The sequence below is a fragment of the Drosophila biarmipes genome, unplaced genomic scaffold (assembly GCF_025231255.1).
Source record: "Drosophila biarmipes strain raj3 unplaced genomic scaffold, RU_DBia_V1.1 ptg000019l, whole genome shotgun sequence".
NCBI lineage: Eukaryota > Metazoa > Arthropoda > Insecta > Diptera > Drosophilidae > Drosophila > Drosophila biarmipes.
Window position 1 is genome coordinate 635,456 of NW_026114537.1, and position 18,479 is coordinate 653,934.

General features: G+C 39.3%; 1 protein-coding gene across 1 annotated transcript; it reads left to right on the top strand.

The window, feature by feature from the left end:
* Positions 1 to 955: 955 nt before the first annotated feature.
* LOC127012091 (uncharacterized) lies at positions 956 to 13,441 on the top strand. The gene is made up of 3 exons (XM_050890316.1): positions 956 to 1,002; positions 1,808 to 2,177; positions 13,385 to 13,441. The coding sequence occupies exons 1-3, from the start codon at positions 956 to 958 to the stop codon at positions 13,439 to 13,441; spliced, it is 474 nt and encodes a 157-aa protein (XP_050746273.1).
* The last annotated feature ends 5,038 nt before the right edge of the window (positions 13,442 to 18,479 follow it).

Below are 18,479 nucleotides of genomic sequence, written 5' to 3' on the forward strand. Positions count from 1 at the left end.
CTCAGAGCCAGTATTACACAGTCCGAATTTTAGCCTTCTCTTTTCCATCCATTGCGACGCGAGCAGCACTGGCGTAGGAGCAGTTCTGATGCAAACAAACTCAGACGGTGATGAGGTTCCGATTTCATTCATGTCCCGTAAGCTGAATCAATGTCAGAGAAAGTATACCGTGACTGAACAAGAATGCCTAGCTGCAGTTTTAGCTATAAAAAAATTTAGAGCGAACATTGAAGGACAGGAACTCACAATTATAATAGACCATGCCTCGCTCAAGTGGCTAATGAGTCAAACTGATCTGAGCTCCCGACTCGCCAGATGGTCCTTAAAGTTACAGGGATTCGGTTTCAAGATAATTCATCGAAAAGGCTCTCAGAACGTTGTTCCCGATGCATTGTCGCGCACCCATGTTGACGACCTTTCAGTCTTATCAGTCGATGGCTTTGTGGATATAGAATCCGATGCCTTTAAGACCACTGAGTATACTGCCTTGCGTAACAAAGTTCTTTCAAACATTCGTCAAACACCTGATTTGAAAATGTGATCTCATTTTTCGTAGGGCAGAGCATTCAGCAGAGGAAAAGGTCGCTGATGAAAGCTGCTGGAAAGTATGGTTACCGAAAGAGCTAACGGCAGTAGCTCTTCAACTGGCTCACGAGGATCCTCTCGCATCTTACTGTGGCATTAACAAAGCTTTGGCTTAGTAGCTGATGTGAAGTCTTATATAAACCGCTGTGAGATTTGTAAGCGTAATAAACATCCAAATCATACCCTTAGACCACTCATGGGAAAGACAGCTCCAGCAGACAGGTTCTTTCCAAAGCTATATGTCGACTTTTTAGGTCCAGGTTTAGGTAACAGCTGGGATTCAATGCTAAATCAGATTTGCTTTGCTCTCAGGTCTAGCGTCCACTCTGCTATTCAAACAAGTCCTTATCGACTTGCCTTCGGCCAACACATGATCACCAATAGTTCGTCCTATAAGCTCTTGCGTACACTGGAAAGGTTAGAAGATCGGACTGTACAATTCTCGAAAGACGATTCCTTTGACCTCATAAGAAGTCGAGCTAAACAAGCCATGCAAGCTCAGCATGATAAAAACGAAAGGTCATACAACTTACGCAGTCGAGAAGTCTCTTTTAAGAACGGCCAAGGAATCTATAGACGCAATTTCCAGCAAAGCAACTTCACTAAAGGTTTTAGTGAAAAACTTGCTCCAGCATTTATCAAAGCACGAATACGCACTAAGCTAGGCAACAGCTATTACAATGTAGAGGACCTACAAGGAAGATTTGTTGGAAAGTTTCACGCGAAGGACTTGAAACAATAGGTGTTTGCTACTTCTTCTCCAAGCGCGATTTTGGTGGGGTGGTATTTGTGGGGCGCTTGTCGTTTATATTGTCAACTTTTAAATTTTCCACCACCATTTAAAAGTTCCGCCAGTATTTGAAGTTGCCGCCAAATATTAAAATGGCAGAGCAAAGTTCCTAAATTTTCCCAATTTCCAACACTAAAAAGACGCGTTCGATAGGTATTCCTAAGCAACTCTGGTCCCACAATTTTCGATAGCCAAGCCTTGCTGACTGGCGCATCTCAAATTTTTCGCTCTTTCTGTTTTGAACTTCGGCCGTGTGAGGATCGTTCTCGCTTAAACATATTTTCATCAGTGTTTCAACCAAACCCAGATTTCTACCAAAGTCAAAATCGTGAAAATTATCACACATCCCCAGGCTTTTTGAAGGTTTTCTTTCACCAGGCAACCACGGCAACCTTGCCGTTGAATAAACAAAGAGAATTCTGGGAAATCGAGATATTCCTTCTGGTGGTTCCTGTTTTCCTGGAATCGTGCGAAATTCTTGGAAGTCGAGATACTCCTTTCCTTGGCTCCAGTTTTCCTGGAAAAAGTCCTCAAAGCGCAACAACGTGATCGTCAGCATCGAGGAAAATTCTTGGAAGTCGAGATACTCCTTCCCTTGGCTCCAGTTTTCCTGGAAAAAGTCTCTAAAGCGCATCAACGTGATCATCAGCGTCGAGAAACTTCTCAGAAGTCGAGTTACTCCTTCTCGTGGTTTCAGTTTTCCTGGAAAAAGTCCATAAAGCGCACCATCGGGATCGTCGGCAGTTTCATCAGCTTTTCTCAGTGCACCCTGTATCACAAATACATACACACAACAGTGCAGGTCTCTGCTGAAAGTGCACAACTGGGCAGCCCCACGCCGGTTATTAATTCTAGTTAAAGCAACATTTAAATTTAAAATCTTTAAATTCCTATAAACTTAAAATTAAATTGAACAACTAAATTTAAAGTAAAAGTAAATTTAAAGTAAAGTTAAAGAAGTAAAGTAATTTAAATTATCCCGAATACAAATAATTTGTAATGCAGTAAGCAATCTCGAAATGGGAGCAAGTGTTTGAGCCCCTGGAAGTGTTTTTCCCAATTCTTTCTACAGTCAATTGAAATGCAGTTTTACAATTTATAAATAAAATTACAGCCAATAATACAACAAATTGAAAGCGCTTTCAACGTTGGATATGGTGGGTAAGTGATCGGCTACGGTCGTCATGCTACATATTTTGATTGACTGTTTATAATAATATTCCAATGTTCTTAATATTATAAAAGAAATTCCCTTTCGATTTTGCTCATTCAAATTTGATTAGTTAAATTTAATAATAAAAATTAATGTTTAAATTTGGATAGCCTTTATTTGATGCGATATGACATTAGCATACGACTTTATATGATACCCAACTTTGTTAGTTTAATGATCATTATTACCTTTTTATATATATTAAACCTATTATAAACATGAATTGCTAAATCTCTTTACTAATGGAAGCTTGCATCAATGAGGATGGTTAGGAGTTAGGCGTGTGTCAAAGGGATCACCAACCTCTGTCAGGTTATGCGGCTGCGGTGATCATGGTAGGGTGGGCAATGTCAGCGGCAAATAACATCATCGCTGCTGACACCGACACACATACATCAGCTGTTGCCATTCCATCTAGGCAGCACTTTTCTTTTCAGGTATTCCCTCCCTCTTTATCCCACTATTAATTCTGTTCTCCTACAATTTTACCTCAAAGTCAGTTCGCATGCGAATTAAAATAAGATATTGTATATACATATTTGAGCAAGGAGCACTGTGGATCAAATTGGAAACTCACTCCCTTTAGCGACGAAAAAATGAGCCGGAACCAGCGCGTGCCCAACTTGCTGCTGCTAGAATCATTCGTGATATGCTACACTGGTTCAGATTTTTTTTTCATACAACTCGAGTTACGTGCTGGCGATGTTTATGTGACTAAATAATTCAAATATTAAATTCCAAAATATTTCCATATTCTTGGTGTTGATTTAATTTTGTTCGATTCGGATTTCTTCGAGTGCATTAGAAAATAAAGGAAACCAAATAACGCACACTGGTGCCAAGGCAAATAATATTTATATGAATTAATTATGCAAAGTTTTATTTTATTTGTTTATTAGTGTTGGTCTCTATACAGACTTGAAGGTTTCCAGTCGTTTTTCTCCTTGTATTTCGCTCAAATTTTATCCAGTGTGCCTATATTGAATGTTATACTGAAGTTATCCAGTGTGTCTGTGCTAATAATACGAATTGACCTATACAAGTTGTTTCGCTCTCTTACCGTTCTGTACTTTAGTTGTGTTTTTGGTACAAATTAATCCAACATTTTTGTGCTTTAGGTAACCACCCAGTATTTTTTGCTAATTTTTTCGGCTTTTATATCCAAAAAAAAAGTGGCCCATCGAAACCTTGTGCCTTGTGCCCCAATCGTTAAATACCTCGTATCTGCCCAGTATAAACACCGCTAACCTAGCCAGCTCCACTTAGCTGCCAATGAGTTAGGTATAGGGAAGTGAAACAGGAAATCGATAGCGACGATAGCAAAGAAGTAGGATTCCGCCCCGAAGTTAGACCCATAGATCAACCAGAAATGAACGCGGTCAGCACAGCTCTCGCCGCTCAGGAAGAGCGTTTGAGAAGCCAATTCACCTCAGAATTAGAAGCGGTTAGAACACATGTTAGCGCGCTGACAGTGCAAGCGCCGCAGGTAGAGGTCTATAAAAGAGCAGTGCCGAACCCTTAAAAAAATGCGATGTCAAGTTAGACATAGTAAAATCTATGGAAGGACTCTTTTATTATTCCACTCCATAAAAAAGGTGCGAAGGCAGATGCCCAAAATTATAGAGGTAATTCTAAATTGTCGGCAATTCCTAAAACATTTGAACGTATTATCACTTCTCATTTGCAACATTTATGTTTCTCGCTTATATCACCGTGTCAGCATGGTTTTGTTAAGCGAAGATCGACCACCACCAACCTTCTTGAATTGTCATGTATTGTAATAAATGGGTTTAAGAAAAAAATGCAGACTGACATTGTATATACAGATTTTAGTAAGGCCTTTGACTCCGTTAACCACTCACTTCTTTTATTTAAATTAGATCAGCTTGGGTTCCTGGTAATCTATTATCTTGGATTTCATGTTACTTGAATGGTAGGACTCAGAATGCTGTTTTAAATTGATCTACGTGACATCTGGAGTGCCTCAGGGTCATTTGGGCCCTATGCTGTTTACTTTGTTGATAACGATCTTCCCTCAATCATAACACATTCTCGTGTACTAATGTATGCTGATGATGTTAAGCTTTGTTTATCATATAATGATATAGCGTCGGGATTTAACTTACAGTCGGATATTGATTGTTTTCATGGATGGTGTGAGTACAACCTTTTAAATTTGAACTGCCTTAAATGCAACGTTATGACTTTTTATAGGGGTACTCCTACGTTTATCAGTTACTTTCTTAAAAATACGCCACTTGACCGTATATATTCAGTTAACGATTTAGGTGTTCTTCTTGACCCTAAAAGTAAATTTGACTGCCACATTATGTCCACTGTTAACAAAGCCATGAGTGTTCTCGGGTTTATAAAGCGTTGGTCAAAAGAATTTGATTTGTACCGACCAAATTATTATTTACCTCCCTTGTCCGTCCTATTTTGGACTATTGTTCGTCGGTTTGGAGACCACAATATCAAGTGCCGACCGTATTGAGTCGGTACAAAAAAAATTTTTCTTATTTGCCCTACGTAGTTTGAGCTGGGGTCAAACCGTAAGGCTTCCTTCCTACCAGAGTAGATTACAATTGCTTAATTTACCTACACTTGTAAATCGTAGAACAATGCTTGGTACTATTTTTATACAAAATCTTATAAGAGGTGACATTGATTCTGCAGAACTTTTAAACTGCCTAACATTCAACGTTCCCGTTAGACTAACACGAAATTATTATCCTCTAATTAATATTCACATATGATGGGTAATAAAAAAAATTAATATTAATAAAGTGGATATGAATTAACCTGCTCAGCCTAAGCTGGTAGTTGGTTGTTAACTGCCAACAGCCAATTCCTCGATGGACTTTTTTAATTGGGATGCCTCTCGTTGGTGCCTGCAGTGTTGCCGCATAGCGTTAGACTGACGGCGACTCCCGCGGCGAACCAGATCTTTGGTGCGCCTCCCGCGGCGAACCAGATCTTTGGTGCGCCTCCCGCCGACACGTCATCTCTGAGCTCCTGCATCAGACGCAGATTGTGCTCGTTCATCCGCTGTAATAGTGGAAGACTTAGTATGTGATCGTGTCCCGTGACGTTAATTAAGGGAGAGGCCGCAATTCCCGGGCTCTTATTCACAGAGTAGTTGAGGCTCAAATACACGGAGTCGGTGGTCATCGCCTTCCTATCGAAGGTGATAAAATGGGTCCCTATTATGGTTGTTGTAAGAATGTCATCGATGGTAATCCTCGTTAATTTTTACCAAAGTCAAAATCGTGAAAAATATCAGACATCCCCAGGCTGTTTAAAGGTTTTCTTTCTCCAGGCAACCACGGCAACCTTGCCGTTGAATAAACAAAGAGAATTCTGGGAAATCGAGATATTCCTTCTGGTGGTTCCTGTTTTCCTGGAATCGTGCGAAATTCTTGGAAGTCGAGATACTCCTTCCCTTGGTTCCTGTTTTTCCTAGAAAAAGTCCCTAAAGCGCAAACACGGGATCGTCAGCGTCAAGGAAAATTCGTGGAAGTCGAGATACTCCTTCCCTTGGCTCCAGTTTTCCTGGAAAAAGTCCTCAAAGCGCAAAAACGTGATCGTCAGCATCGAGGAAAATTCTTGGAAGTCGAGATACTCCTTCCCTTGGCTCCAGTTTTCCTGGAAAAAGTCTCTAAAGCGCATCAACGTGATCATCAGCGTAGAGAAACTTCTCAGAAGTCGAGTTACTCCTTCTCGTGGTTTCAGTTTTCCTGGAAAAAGTCCATAAAACGCACCATCGGGATCGTCGGCAGTTTCATCAGCTTTTCTCAGTGCACCCTGTATCACAAATACATACACACAACAGTGCAGGTCTCTGCTGAAAGTGCACAACTGGGCAGCCCCACGCCGGTTATTAATTCTAGTTAAAGCAACATTTAAATTTAAAATCTTTAAATTCCTATAAACTTAAAATTAAATTAAACAACTAAATTTAAAGTAAAAGTAAATTTAAAGTAAATACAAATAATTTGTAATGCAGTAAGCAATCTCGAAATGGGAGCATGTGTTTAAGCCCCTGGAAGTGTTTTTCCCAATTCTTTCTACAGTCAATTGAAATGCAGTTTTACAATTTATAAATAAAATTACAGCCAATAATACAACAAATTGAAAGCGCTTTCAACGTTGGATATGGTGGGTAAGTGATCGGCTACGGTCGTCATGCTACATATTTTGATTGACTGTTTATAATAATATTCCAATGTTCTTAATATTATAATAGAAATTCCCTTTCGATTTTGCTCATTCAAATTTGATTAGTTAAATTTAATAATAAAAATTAATGTTTAAATTTGGATAGCCTTTATTTGATGCGATATGACTTTAGCATGATACCCAACTTTGTTAGTTTAATGATCATTATTACCTTTTTATATATATTAAACCTATTATAAACATGAATTGCTAAATCTCTTTACTAATGGAAGCTTGCATCAATGAGGATGGTTAGGAGTTAGGCGTGTGTCAAAGGGATCACCAACCTCTGTCAGGTTATGCGGCTGCGGTGATCATGGTAGGGTGGGCAATGTCAGCGGCAAATAACATCATCGCTGCTGACAACGACACACATACATCAGCTGTTGCCATTCCATCTAGGCAGCACTTTTCTTTTCAGGTATTCCCTCCCTCTTTATCCTACTATTAATTCTGTTCTCCTACAATTTTACCTCAAAGTCAGTTCGCATGCGAATTAAAATAAGATATTGTATATACATATTTGAGCAAGTAGCACTGTGGATCAAATTGGAAACTCACTCCCTTTACCGGCGAAAATATGAGTCGGAACCAGCACGTGCCCCACTTGAAGCTACACCCACCATCTTTCGCTGCTGCTAGAATCATTCTTGATATGCTACAGTATTATATTATATATAATAATCTTATTTTTGGCGCCCAACGGCAAGCCCGACTATAAATATTTTGTAAAGGACAGTCACTTCCATCTGACTAGGTTTCTATTTCTGACTTTGAAGTTTTTATTGTTTTTCATTTTCCCTTTTTCTAGTTTAGTTGTTTAGTTCTGTGGATACAATAATTTATTTATTGCCTAGACTAGCAGTTGAATTATAATTAATTTTATAACTCCGAAATTTAACTTAAAAATCATCGTGTGCAGGCAAATTGTGATTAGGAAACGTTGTTTATTCGTTTTTACGTGGATTTAATTGCTACGGCCATCCCGTCTACTAACACTGATTTAGTTTGCATACCCTACAGGTTTATTTTATTGTGATCGTGAGCGGCAGAAATTTGAATTGCTTCGTGTCCATTAAAATAATTTTGTTTTCCCTTTCGTTTGAGGATATTAAAATTTTTCATCGACGTTGCGATCGTGAGTTTCGGGAAGATGTTGTCTCTTGCCTTCTTCGGCTGAACTTCGTGTCCGCGTATGATTGATTAATTTGTTGAACAATCTATTCTTTGAAGGCGACGAGGGAAGAGTTGATACTGAATACGGGATTGTGGACAAGTGCTAGGCTGTGGACAAGTTCTACGCCTTCCGATCAACGAATTCTGATCGAATTCTCTAAACTTTTCTTTTCTTTTTTTTTTAAATCCATTGTAATACTGTTTGACTCTTAACTATATGAATTGATTGCATAGCTTCCAATCTTTTATAATTGATTAACTTTTTATATTCACTTTTATATTCATTCTCTTTCATTTTTAATATTTAATAATTTTTTTACATTTAGCATAAAATATTATTTCCGTAATTACATTTAGTACTCCGAGGTTGAAATGCCAGTAATGCGCACTGACGATCTTTATTGTCACATTTGCTCTGATAAAATTAAGTTTGAATCCGAACTTTTTATAACCAATTGTGGACATAGTTTCCATCAAAAGTGTCTTGACAAACCAGGAAGGACATTGTGCCCTGAGTGCAAAGTGTCCCTGACTTACTTAACGGGTGTTCTATCCGATAGTTCAGGTGCTTCTACTTCAAAAGTGGTAGCTAAGACTCCCAATCTCCCGATACCGGTTCTGACCCGATCAAAAGCTAAGCAACTGGAGGATACAAGTAAAAACATGGTGAATCCTGGGGGTAACACAGATCCATTGCCGCAGGCAGAGGAGCTAAGCATGGCGGATTCTATTAAAAAGGCTATAGCGAAAGCGATGGCTGCAGCCATGTCTGAGCAGTCACTCCTTTTAGCTAGGTCCATGCAGGATCAAACTGATAAGCTAACACAAGCTATCACAACAGGACCTAACATCAATTCGAACAGTCCACAACATTCTCTACAGTATCAGAATAACTTTGATAATTCAGGGCTACCACCTGACAATAACTCCGTAGGTCGGGAGTCTGGTGGTTCCGAAAATGGTCAGAGGTCGTCTCCGGAAGACTCCTGCAATAAGGATCTACTCCTGATAGCCCAAACCACTATAAACCAGACTCAACTTACATACCGGATTTACCTATTAATCACCACTATGAAACTTCAAAACTGACACTATGTCGTTCTCAAATTCGTCGGAAATCCTTTCGGAAACAAATCAGAGAGGAAAAGAAAGCTCTTCTATCAGCAATAGTTGGTAAATTAGGAGACTATCGGCCATATGCTAAAGTATTAGTGTTGGGAAAGAATGTGATTGGTTTGCTGGATACAGGTGCTTCAGTCAGCTGTGCAGGTGGATCGTTTGCTTCCGAGATTCTGAAGATGGACCAGCCCATTAAACCAATAGAATCTTCCATCAGAACAGCAGATGGACAATCTCAACAAATCGTAGGAAGGATAAAAACAAATATCTGTTATCAGGGAAACGTAAAACCAGTTAATTTATATGTTGTTCCATCGCTTTCCGGAGATTTATACTTAGGCATCGATTTCTGGACAAATTTTAATCTGTTACCTACTAATCTGACACCTCAGGAATTCTCGGTTGCTGAAATTAAAAGCTCTCAGATGAGACCTTTGTCCTTGTCACAACAGCAACTGTTGACAAATGTAATCCAACTGTTTCCGTCCTTTGCGAAAATGGGTCTAGGCAGGACTGCATTGATTTCTCATTCAATTGATGTTGCTAACACAAAACCAATAAAGCAGCGTCACTATGCGGTATCACTAGCAACTGAGAAATTTATGTATGATGAACTAGACAGGATGATAGCTCTTGGCGAATAGCCCATGGTCCTCTCCAGTTGTTTTAGTCAAAAAGCCAGGAAACGTTCTTCTCTGTATAGACAGCCGGAAAGTTAACGAGCTGACAGTAAAAGACGCCTATCCCATGCCTTTAATCGATGGCATATTAGATAGGCTGCCGAAAGCAGAGTTCATCACGAGTTGGATTTAAAAGATGCCTTTTGGCAAATTTCATTGGATCCAAACTCACGCGACAAGACAGCGTTTGCTGTTCCTGGTAGACCACTCTATCAATTCACTGTTATGCCCTTTGGTTTAACCAATTCTCCTCTCACAATGTCAAGGTTAATGGACAAACTAATACCTGCTCAACTAAGGAATGAAATATTCATATACCTCGACGATTTGCTGATCATTTCGGATACTTTCGAGCGTCATTTGGAGGTGTTGAGAATAGTAGCAATCGAGCTAACCAAAGCTAACTTGACCATAAAAGTCGAAAAGAGCAAATTTTGCAGAAAGGAGGTGAAATATTTGGGACACATAATCGGCAATGGCACCATAGCAACAGATCCTGAGAAGATTTCTGCCATCAGTAATTTTCCTGTGCCTCGTTCAGTCAAGCAAGTTCGTCGGTTTCTTGGACTAACAGGGTGGTACCATAAGTTCATCCGAAACTATGCTGGATTAGCTGCTCCGATATCAGACACTCTGAAGCTCAAACTGCTTTCGAAAACTTGAAACTGCAAATGAGCTCAGAGCCAGTATTACACAGTCCGAATTTTAGCCTTCCCTTTTCCATCCATTGCGACGCGAGCAGCACTGGCGTAGGAGCAGTTCTGATGCAAACAAACTCAGACGGTGATGAGGTTCCGATTTCATTCATGTCCCGTAAGCTGAATCAATGTCAGAGAAAGTATACCGTGACTGAACAAGAATGCCTAGCTGCAGTTTTAGCTATAAAAAAATTTAGAGCGAACATTGAAGGACAGGAACTCACAATTATAACAGACCATGCCTCGCTCAAGTGGCTAATGAGTCAAACTGATCTGAGCTCCCGACTTGCCAGATGGTCCTTAAAGTTACAGGGATTCGGTTTCAAGATAATTCATCGAATAGGCTCTCAGAACGTTGTTCCCGATGCATTGTCGCGCACCCATGTTGACGACCTTTCAGTCTTATCAGTCGATGGCTTTGTGGATATAGAATCCGATGCCTTTAAGACCACTGAGTATACTGCCTTGCGTAACAAAGTTCTTTCAAACATTCGTCAAACACCTGATTTGAAAATGTGATCTCATTTTTCGTAGGGCAGAGCATTCAGCAGAGGAAAAGGTCGCTGATGAAAGCTGCTGGAAAGTATGGTTACCGAAAGAGCTAACGGCAGTAGCTCTTCAACTGGCTCACGAGGATCCTCTCGCATCTTACTGTGGCATTAACAAAGCTTTGGCTTAGTAGCTGATGTGAAGTCTTATATAAACCGCTGTGAGATTTGTAAGCGTAATAAACATCCAAATCATACCCTTAGACCACTCATGGGAAAGACAGCTCCAGCAGACAGGTTCTTTCAAAAGCTATATGTCGACTTTTTAGGTCCAGGTTTAGGTAACAGCTGGGATTCAATGCTAAATCAGATTTGCTGTGCTCTCAGGTCTAGCGTCCACTCTGCTATTCAAACAAGTCCTTATCGACTTGCCTTCGGCCAACACATGATCACCAATAGTTCGTCCTATAAGCTCTTGCGTACACTGGAAAGGTTAGAAGATCGGACTGTACAATTCTCGAAAGACGATTCCTTTGACCTCATAAGAAGTCGAGCTAAACAAGCCATGCAAGCTCAGCATGATAAAAACGAAAGGTCATACAACTTACGCAGTCGAGAAGTCTCTTTTAAGAACGGCCAAGGAATCTATAGACGCAATTTCCAGCAAAGCAACTTCACTAAAGGTTTTAGTGAAAAACTTGCTCCAGCATTTATCAAAGCACGAATACGCACTAAGCTAGGCAACAGCTATTACAATGTAGAGGACCTACAAGGAAGATTTGTTGGAAAGTTTCACGCGAAGGACTTGAAACAATAGGTGTTTGCTACTTCTTCTCCAAGCGCGAATCTCCCTTTGTTGATTTCATCCCCAAAGTGCGATTTTGGTGGGGTGGTATTTGTGGGGCGCTTGTCGTTTATATTGTCAACTTTTAAATTTTCCACCAACATTTAAAAGTTCCGCCAGTATTTGAAGTTGCCGCCAAATATTAAAATGGCAGAGCAAAGTTCCTAAATTTTCCCAATTTCCAACACTAAAAAGACGCGTTCGATAGGTATTCCTAAGCAACTCTGGTCCCACAATTTTCGATAGCCAAGCCTTGCTGACTGGCGCATCTCAAATTTTTCGCACTTTCTGTTTTGAACTTCGGCCGTGTGAGGATCGTTCTCGCTTAAACATATTTTCATCAGTGTTTCAACCAAACCCAGATTTCTACCAAAGTCAAAATCGTGAAAATTATCACACATCCCCAGGCTTTTTGAAGGTTTTCTTTCACCAGGCAACCACGGCAACCTTGCCGTTGAATAAACAAAGATAATTCTGGGAAATCGAGATATTCCTTCTGGTGGTTCCTGTTTTCCTGGAATCGTGCGAAATTCTTGGAAGTCGAGATACTCCTTCCCTTGGTTCCTGTTTTTCATAGAAAAAGTCCCTAAAGCGCAAATACGGGATCGTCAGCGTCGAGGAAAATTCTTGGAAGTCGAGATACTCCTTTCCTTGGCTCCAGTTTTCCTGGAAAAAGTCTCTAAAGCGCATCAACGTGATCATCAGCGTCGAGAAACTTCTCAGAAGTCGAGTTACTCATTCTCGTGGTTTTAGTTTTCCTGGAAAAAGTCCATAAAGCGCACCATCGGGATCGTCGGCAGTTTCATCAGCTTTTCTCAGTGCACCCTGTATCACAAATACATACACACAACAGTGCAGGTCTCTGCTGAAAGTGCACAACTGGGCAGCCCCACGCCGGTTATTAATTCTAGTTAAAGCAACATTTAAATTTAAAATCTTTAAATTCCTATAAAGTTAAAATTAAATTAAACAACTAAATTTAAAGTAAAAGTAAATTTAAAGTAAAGTTAAAGAAGTAAAGTAATTTAAATTATCCCGAATACAAATAATTTGTAATGCAGTAAGCAATCTCGAAATGGGAGCAAGTGTTTGAGCCCCTGGAAGTGTTTTTCCCAATTCTTTCTACAGTCAATTGAAATGCAGTTTTACAATTTATAAATAAAATTACAGCCAATAATACAACAAATTGAAAGCGCTTTCAACGTTGGATATGGTGGGTAAGTGATCGGCTACGGTCGTCATGCTACATATTTTGATTGACTGTTTATAATAATATTCCAATGTTCTTAATATTATAAAAGAAATTCCCTTTCGATTTTGCTCATTCAAATTTGATTAGTTAAATTTAATAATAAAAATTAATGTTTAAATTTGGATAGCCTTTATTTGATGCGATATGACATTAGCATACGACTTTATATGATACCCAACTTTGTTAGTTTAATGATCATTATTACTCCTTCTCATGGTTTCAGTGTACTGTACTGTACTGTACTGTACTGTACTGTACTGTACTGTATCAGTGCAGTACAGTACAGTACTGTATCACATATACATACGCACAACAGTGCAGGTCTCTGCTGAAAGTGCACAAGTGGGCAGCCCCACGCCGGTTATTAATTCTAGTTAAAGCAACATTTAAATTTAAAATCTTTAAATTCTTATAAACTTAAAATTAAATTAAACAACTAAATTTAAAGTAAAAGTAAACTTAAAGTAAAGTTAAAGTAAAGAAGTAAAGTAATTTAAATTATCCCGAATACAAATAATTTGTAATGCAGTAAGCAATCTCGAAATGGGAGCAAATGTTTAAGCCCCTGGAAGTGTTTTTCCCAATTCTTTCTACAGTCAATTGAAATGCAGTTTTACAATTTATAAACAAAATTACAGCCAATAATACAACAAATTGAAAGCGCTTTCAACGTTGGATATGGTGGGTAAGTGATCGGCTCCGGTCGTCATGCTACATATTTTGATTGACTGTTTATAATAATATTCCAATGTTCTTAGTATTATAAAAGAAATTCCCTTTCGATTTTGCTCATTCAAATTTGATTAGTTAAATTTAATAATAAAAATTAATGTTTAAATTTGGATAGCCTTTATTTGATGCGATATGACTTTAGCATGATACCCAACTTTGTTAGTTTAATGATCATTATTACCTTTTTATATATATTAAACCTATTATAAACATGAATTGCTAAATCTCTTTACTAATGGAAGCTTGCATCAATGAGGATGGTTAGGAGTTAGGCGTGTGTCAAAGGGATCACCAACCTCTGTCAGGTTATGCGGCTGCGGTGATCATGGTAGGGTGGGCAATGTCAGCGGCAAATAACATCATCGCTGCTGACAACGACACACATACAGCTGTTGCCATTCCATCTAGGCAGCACTTTTCTTTTCAGGTATTCCCTCCCTCTTTATCCTACTATTAATTCTGTTCTCCTACAATTTTACAATTTTTTAAAATAAGATATATACATATTTGAGCAAGTAGCACTGTGGATCAAATTGGAAACTCACTCCCTTTACCGGCGAAAATATGAGTCGGAACCAGCACGTGCCACACTTGAAGCTACACCCACCATCTTTCGCTGCTGCTAGAATCATTCTTGATATGCTACAGTATTATATTATATATAATAATCTTATTTTTGGCGCCCAACGGCAAGCCCGACTATAAATATTTTGTAAAGGACAGTCACTTCCATCTGACTAGGTTTCTATTTCTGACTTTGAAGTTTTTATTGTTTTTCATTTTCCCTTTTTCTAGTTTAGTTGTTTAGTTCTGTGGATACAATAATTTATTTATTGCCTAGACTAGCAGTTGAATTATAATTAATTTTATAACTCCGAAATTTAACTTAAAAATCATCGTGTGCAGGCAAATTGTGATTAGGAAACGTTGTTTATTCGTTTTTACGTGGATTTAATTGCTACGGCCATCCCGTCTACTAACACTGATTTAGTTTGCATACCCTACAGGTTTATTTTATTGTGATCGTGAGCGGCAGAAATTTGAATTGTTGCCGTTTGCCTTTTTGGCTTTGGCTGTGCTTCGTGTCCATTAAAATAATTTTGTTTTCCCTTTCGTTTGAGGATATTAAAATTTTTCATTGACGTTGCGATCGTGAGTTTCGGGAAGATGTTGTCTCTTGCCTTCTTCGGCTGAACTTCGTGTCCGCGTATGATTGATTAATTTGCTGAACAATCTATTCTTTGAAGGCGACGAGTGAAGAGTTGATACTGAATACGGGATTGTGGACAAGTGCTACTCCTGCCGATCAATTAACTTCGTTTTGTCAATTTCCCTCACCCGTTCTATTTTTCGAAATCTATACTATGAATACGATCGTAAATAAAAATTGAATCTGGATGTAGGCTGTGGACAAGTTCTACGCCTTCCGATCAACGAATTCTGATCGAATTCTCTAAACTTTTCTTTTCTTTTTTTTTTAAATCCATTGTAATACTGTTTGACTCTTAACTATGTGAATTGATTGCATAGCTTCCAATCTTTTATAATTGATTAACTTTTTATATTCACTTTTATATTCATTCTCTTTCATTTTTAATATTTAATAATTTTTTTACATTTAGCATAAAATATTATTTCCGTAATTACATTTAGTACTTCGAGGTTGAAATGCCAGTAATGCGCACTGACGATCTTTATTGTCACATTTGCTCTGATAAAATTAAGTTTGAATCCGAACTTTTTATAATCAATTGTGGACATAGTTTCCATCAAAAGTGTCTTGACAAACCAGGAAGGACATTGTGCCCTGAGTGCAAAGTGTCCCTGACTTACTTAACGGGTGTTCTATCCGATAGTTCAGGTGCTTCTACTTCAAAAGTGGTAGCTAAGACTCCCAATCTCCCGATACCGGTTCTGACCCGATCAAAAGCTAAGCAACTGGAGGATACAAGTAAAAACATGGTGAATCCTGGGGGTAACACAGATCCATTGCCGCAGGCAGAGGAGCTAAGCATGGCGGATTCTATTAAAAAGGCTATAGCGAAAGCGATGGCTGCAGCCATGTCTGAGCAGTCACTCCTTTTAGCTAGGTCCATGCAGGATCAAACTGATAAGCTAACACAAGCTATCACAACAGGACCTAACATCAATTCGAACAGTCCTCAACATTCTCTACAGTATCAGAATAACTTTGATAATTCAGGGCTACCACCTGACAATAACTCCGTAGGTCGGGAGTCTGGTGGTTCCGAAAATGGTCAGAGGTCGTCTCCGGAAGACTCCTGCAATAAGGATCCACTCCTGATAGCCCAAACCACTATAAACCAGACTCAACTTACATACCGGATTTACCTATTAATCACCACTATGAAACTTCAAAACTGACACTATGTCGTTCTCAAATTCGTCGGAAATCCTTTCGGAAACAAATCAGAGAGGAAAAGAAAGCTCTTCTATCAGCAATAGTTGGTAAATTAGGAGACTATCGGCCATATGCTAAAGTATTAGTGTTGGGAAAGAATGTGATTGGTTTGCTGGATACAGGTGCTTCAGTCAGCTGTGCAGGTGGATCGTTTGCTTCCGAGATTCTGAAGATGGACCAGCCCATTAAACCAATAGAATCTTCCATCAGAACAGCAGATGGACAATCTCAACAAATCGTAGGAAGGATAAAAACAAATATCTGTTATCAGGGAAACGTAAAACCAGTTAATTTATATGTTGTTCCATCGCTTTCCGGAGATTTATACTTAGGCATCGATTTCTGGACAAATTTTAATCTGTTACCTACTAATCTGACACCTCAGGAATTCTCGGTTGCTGAAATTAAAAGCTCTCAGATGAGACCTTTGTCCTTGTCACAACAGCAACTGTTGACAAATGTAATCCAACTGTTTCCGTCCTTTGCGAAAATGGGTCTAGGCAGGACTGCATTGATTTCTCATTCAATTGATGTTGCTAACGCAAAACCAATAAAGCAGCGTCACTATGCGGTATCACTAGCAACTGAGAAATTTATGTATGATGAACTAGACAGGATGATAGCTCTTGGCGAATAGCCCATGGTCCTCTCCAGTTGTTTTAGTCAAAAAGCCAGGAAACGTTCTTCTCTGTATAGACAGCCGGAAAGTTAACGAGCTGACAGTAAAAGACGCCTATCCCATGCCTTTAATCGATGGCATATTAGATAGGCTGCCGAAAGCAGAGTTCATCACGAGTTGGATTTAAAAGATGCCTTTTGGCAAATTTCATTGGATCCAAACTCACGCGACAAGACAGCGTTTGCTGTTCCTGGTAGACCACTCTATCAATTCACTGTTATGCCCTTTGGTTTAACCAATTCTCCTCTCACAATGTCAAGGTTAATGGACAAACTAATACCTGCTCAACTAAGGAATGAAATATTCATATACCTCGACGATTTGCTGATCATTTCGGATACTTTCGAGCCTCATTTGGAGGTGTTGAGAATAGTAGCAATCGAGCTAACCAAAGCTAACTTGACCATAAAAGTCGAAAAGAGCAAATTTTGCAGAAAGGAGGTGAAATATCTGGGACACATAATCGGCAATGGCACCATAGCAACAGATCCTGAGAAGATTTCTGCCATCAGTAATTTTCCTGTGCCTCGTTCAGTCAAGCAAGTTCGTCGGTTTCTTGGACTAACAGGGTGGTACCATAAGTTCATCCGAAACTATGCTGGATTAGCTGCTCCGATATCAGACACTCTGAAGCAAAAACGGAAGTTTGATTGGAGCAAGGAAGCTCAAACTGCTTTCGAAAACTTGAAACTGCAAATGAGCTCAGAGCCAGTATTACACAGTCCGAATTTTAGCCTTCCCTTTTCCATCCATTGCGACGCGAGCAGCACTGGCGTAGGAGCAGTTCTGATGCAAACAAACTCAGACGGTGATGAGGTTCCGATTTCATTCATGTCCCGTAAGCTGAATCAATGTCAGAGAAAGTATACCGTGACTGAACAAGAATGCCTAGCTGCAGTTTTAGCTATAAAAAAATTTAGAGCGAACATTGAAGGACAGGAACTCACAATTATAACAGACCATGCCTCGCTCAAGTGGCTAATGAGTCAAACTGATCTGAGCTCCCGACTTGCCAGATGGTCCTTAAAGTTACAGGGATTCGGTTTCAAGATAATTCATCGAAAAGGCTCTCAGAACGTTGTTCCCGATGCATTGTCGCGCACCCATGTTGACGACCTTTCAGTCTTATCAGTCGATGGCTTTGTGGATATAGAATCCGATGCCTTTAAGACCACTGAGTATACTGCCTTGCGTAACAAAGTTCTTTCAAACATTCGTCAAACACCTGATTTGAAAATGTGATCTCATTTTTCGTAGGGCAGAGCATTCAGCAGAGGAAAAGGTCGCTGATGAAAGCTGCTGGAAAGTATGGTTACCGAAAGAGTTAACGGCAGTAGCTCTTCAACTGGCTCACGAGGATCCTCTCGCATCTTACTGTGGCATTAACAAAGCTTTGGCTTAGTAGCTGATGTGAAGTCTTATATAAACCGCTGTGAGATTTGTAAGCGTAATAAACATCCAAATCATACCCTTAGACCACTCATGGGAAAGACAGCTCCAGCAGACAGGTTCTTTCCAAAGCTATATGTCGACTTTTTAGGTCCAGGTTTAGGTAACAGCTGATATTCAATGCTAAATCAGAT

Coding starts and splice junctions, on each gene's coding strand:
- LOC127012091 (XM_050890316.1), top strand. CDS start 956: ATGATCACCAATAGTTCGTCCTATAAGCTCTTGCGTACACTGGAAAG. Junction 1,003..1,807: donor CTCTTGCGTACACTGGAAAG/GTTAGAAGATCG, acceptor TGGGAAATCGAG/ATATTCCTTCTGGTGGTTCC. Junction 2,178..13,384: donor ACATACACACAACAGTGCAG/GTCTCTGCTGAA, acceptor ACAACAGTGCAG/GTCTCTGCTGAAAGTGCACA.